The sequence below is a fragment of the Alligator sinensis genome, unplaced genomic scaffold, assembly GCF_000455745.1.
Source record: "Alligator sinensis unplaced genomic scaffold, ASM45574v1 scaffold554_1, whole genome shotgun sequence".
NCBI classification, from domain to species: domain Eukaryota; kingdom Metazoa; phylum Chordata; order Crocodylia; family Alligatoridae; genus Alligator; species Alligator sinensis.
Genome location: NW_005842424.1, coordinates 569,041 through 571,373, shown reverse-complemented (window position 1 = coordinate 571,373; position 2,333 = coordinate 569,041). Strand labels below are relative to the sequence as shown.

The 2,333-nt window shown below is 40.0% G+C and overlaps 1 protein-coding gene across 5 annotated transcripts in view; it reads left to right on the top strand.

Annotated features, from left to right (window-relative positions):
- TBC1D9 (TBC1 domain family member 9) overlaps positions 1 to 2,333 on the top strand; it is a 78,080-nt gene that overhangs the window by 49,935 nt on the left and 25,812 nt on the right. For all 5 annotated transcript variants that reach the window (XM_006030125.2, XM_025211695.1, XM_025211694.1 and 2 more), the window contains one exon: positions 724 to 985. In XM_006030125.2, coding sequence (XP_006030187.1) covers positions 724 to 985 — 262 coding nt within the window. The remainder of the gene's footprint in view (positions 1 to 723; positions 986 to 2,333) is intronic.

The window sequence follows — 2,333 nt, the reverse complement described above, 5'->3', positions numbered from 1 at the left end:
GCCCTGGGCTTTATAAGGGCCAGGCCCTGCCTCCCACAGGCAGCTGGCTCTCCTTAGTTGCCCCGGCAACCTGCAGCTGGGCTCGTTACCCTGGCGACACTCAGCCGGGCTCGTTATGACCTGCCAGGGCTCTGTCTCTCTCCCTGGCAGTTTCTCCCCTCTAGGAGCAGAGCACCGAGGTGCTCTGCGACAAGCATCTTCAGGTAGATCATTTAATTCTTATCTTATTTCTGTTATGTTGAAGGGACATTAAACCAGGGTTAAAGTAAGGGCTTTCATATGCTTTTTAAAAATTGTGCATCTGTTAATTAACTTCCTTGGACATTGGGGCCCACTGGCTGTGCTGAGGTGGCATTCCTTGCCCTCCAAATTGGGGGGTGGATATCAGACTTCTGGGTAGACATTTTGGGAAAGAAAAAAGGTAGAGGTGTCCTCCATGCCATTCTATTGTGGCGGTGCATGTGCGTGTAGCATTTCTCATCTAAATCATGTATCCTTAATTATATAGTCATAGTTGCATGAGATGGCAAGGAAACCAAATGTATGTTTTCTCTCTTCCCCACTGAGTCTACTCAGATAGCTCTGCCTCACAGTTTTCTAGGTTGTCAACAAATTGTAATCTAAATACATGATGTGTAAAATATCAAATTGGAGAGCTGCTTTTCTGTCAGCCTGCAGATAACTTGTTTCTGTGCTAAATCTTGTCTGTTTTCTTGTGTTTAGCAAAGTTGGTGATCCGCTGGGTGGATATCACCCAACTTGAGAAGAATGCTACACTGCTTTTTCCAGACCTAATCAAAGTGAGTACAAGGTCAAGCGAACACTTCTTCTCTGTGTTCCTCAACATCAGTGAAACATTCAAACTAATGGAGCAGCTTGCCAACATAGCTATGAGACAGCTTTTGGATAATGAAGGCTTTGAACAAGATCGATCACTGCCGAAACTAAAAAAGAAATCAGCCAAAAAAGTATCAGCACTGAAACGGTAGGTTTAATCAAGAGAGCCTCTTATGCTTTTACTTCTGGATTTGGTATAGAAATTTCCTGAGAATATTCTTAATTTTTTTTAAATTAAAGAGGCGTTACTGTTCTTTAGTGGTAGTGAAAAGCAAAGAATGATTTATACATAACTGTTTGGCTTATCGCTGAAAATAGGTATGGAGAAATCTGCCTAGATTGCAACAGTTTAAGGAAAAGCTTGCAAAAGTTTACAAAAGTCTCCACTAGGATCAGTGTTGTGTGTGGTATCTTCTTGGTCATCTACAAAAAAAAAAAAAAAAAAAAAGTGGATCCATGGGGTGTGGGAAGTGTGCAGAAAATAAAAGTAAATCAAGAATGTAAATGATTGAAAGGGGCTTCTGAGGTAACTAATGAACCTAGATGAATTAAGAGCACAATAATACCTTTTTACACAATGTATAGTTAACTTGTAGAATTCATTGCTACAGGAGGTGGTTAGAGACAGATACCATAGCCAGGTTCAAAAAGAGAGTAGATAAATTCATGGGTGATTTGTGGCTGAATGGCTGGAGATGTTTCCTCTGGCATCTCTAAACCTATAATGGTGGATGCTAGGGAGGGTATAGAATAGGAGATGGATTGCTCTAGAGAGATTCAGTTCAATGCTCTCTGTAGCATCCACTTCTGCTGCTGTTGGAGATGGGATACTGGGGTAGGTGGACCGTTGGTCTGATGCAGTATGTTCTTACAACAGCTGATGAAGCTGGGCAGATTCTCATTTACACCAAGGCCCCTTTATATGGCTCTGCTAATTTTTAAAGGGGCATTCCATTGTAGTTGTACCCATCTTGTTCAGATAAACTCCTTTTACTTGCTGAGGTTTTAATATAAAAAGGGCATTAAACCCATTTGTGAATACTTTGTCCTATATTAATGGCATTGAAATGTGGTTATGGGTAGTTCTGTTGCAATTCCATAGCTTCATATAAAATGGAGCCAAATGCTATCCAGAAAGTATTTCTATTTCTCTCTCGCTAGTGGCATTATACCATAGCTGAACTGTTTCCTGTTAATTTTTTTCCTGTTAACTTTTTAAAATTTACAGTGGCGTAGCATATGCTGGGGTTACATTTTTTTTCTAACTAAATGACAGTTCAGGTGTATTACCATATTTATTTTCAACACTCTCACTCTCAAATCAGACACACACTTTGTTTTGAGAAGGCAGAATGAAGAAAAAGATTTTCCCCCCCTTTTACCAAACTGTTCAGATTCCATTTCCTTATTTAAGATATACCCTAATTTTCAGTAACTAATTTTAGGGGAGAAAGGCGAGTGTGGTATGTGAATAAATAAGGTATCTCACTCTGGGA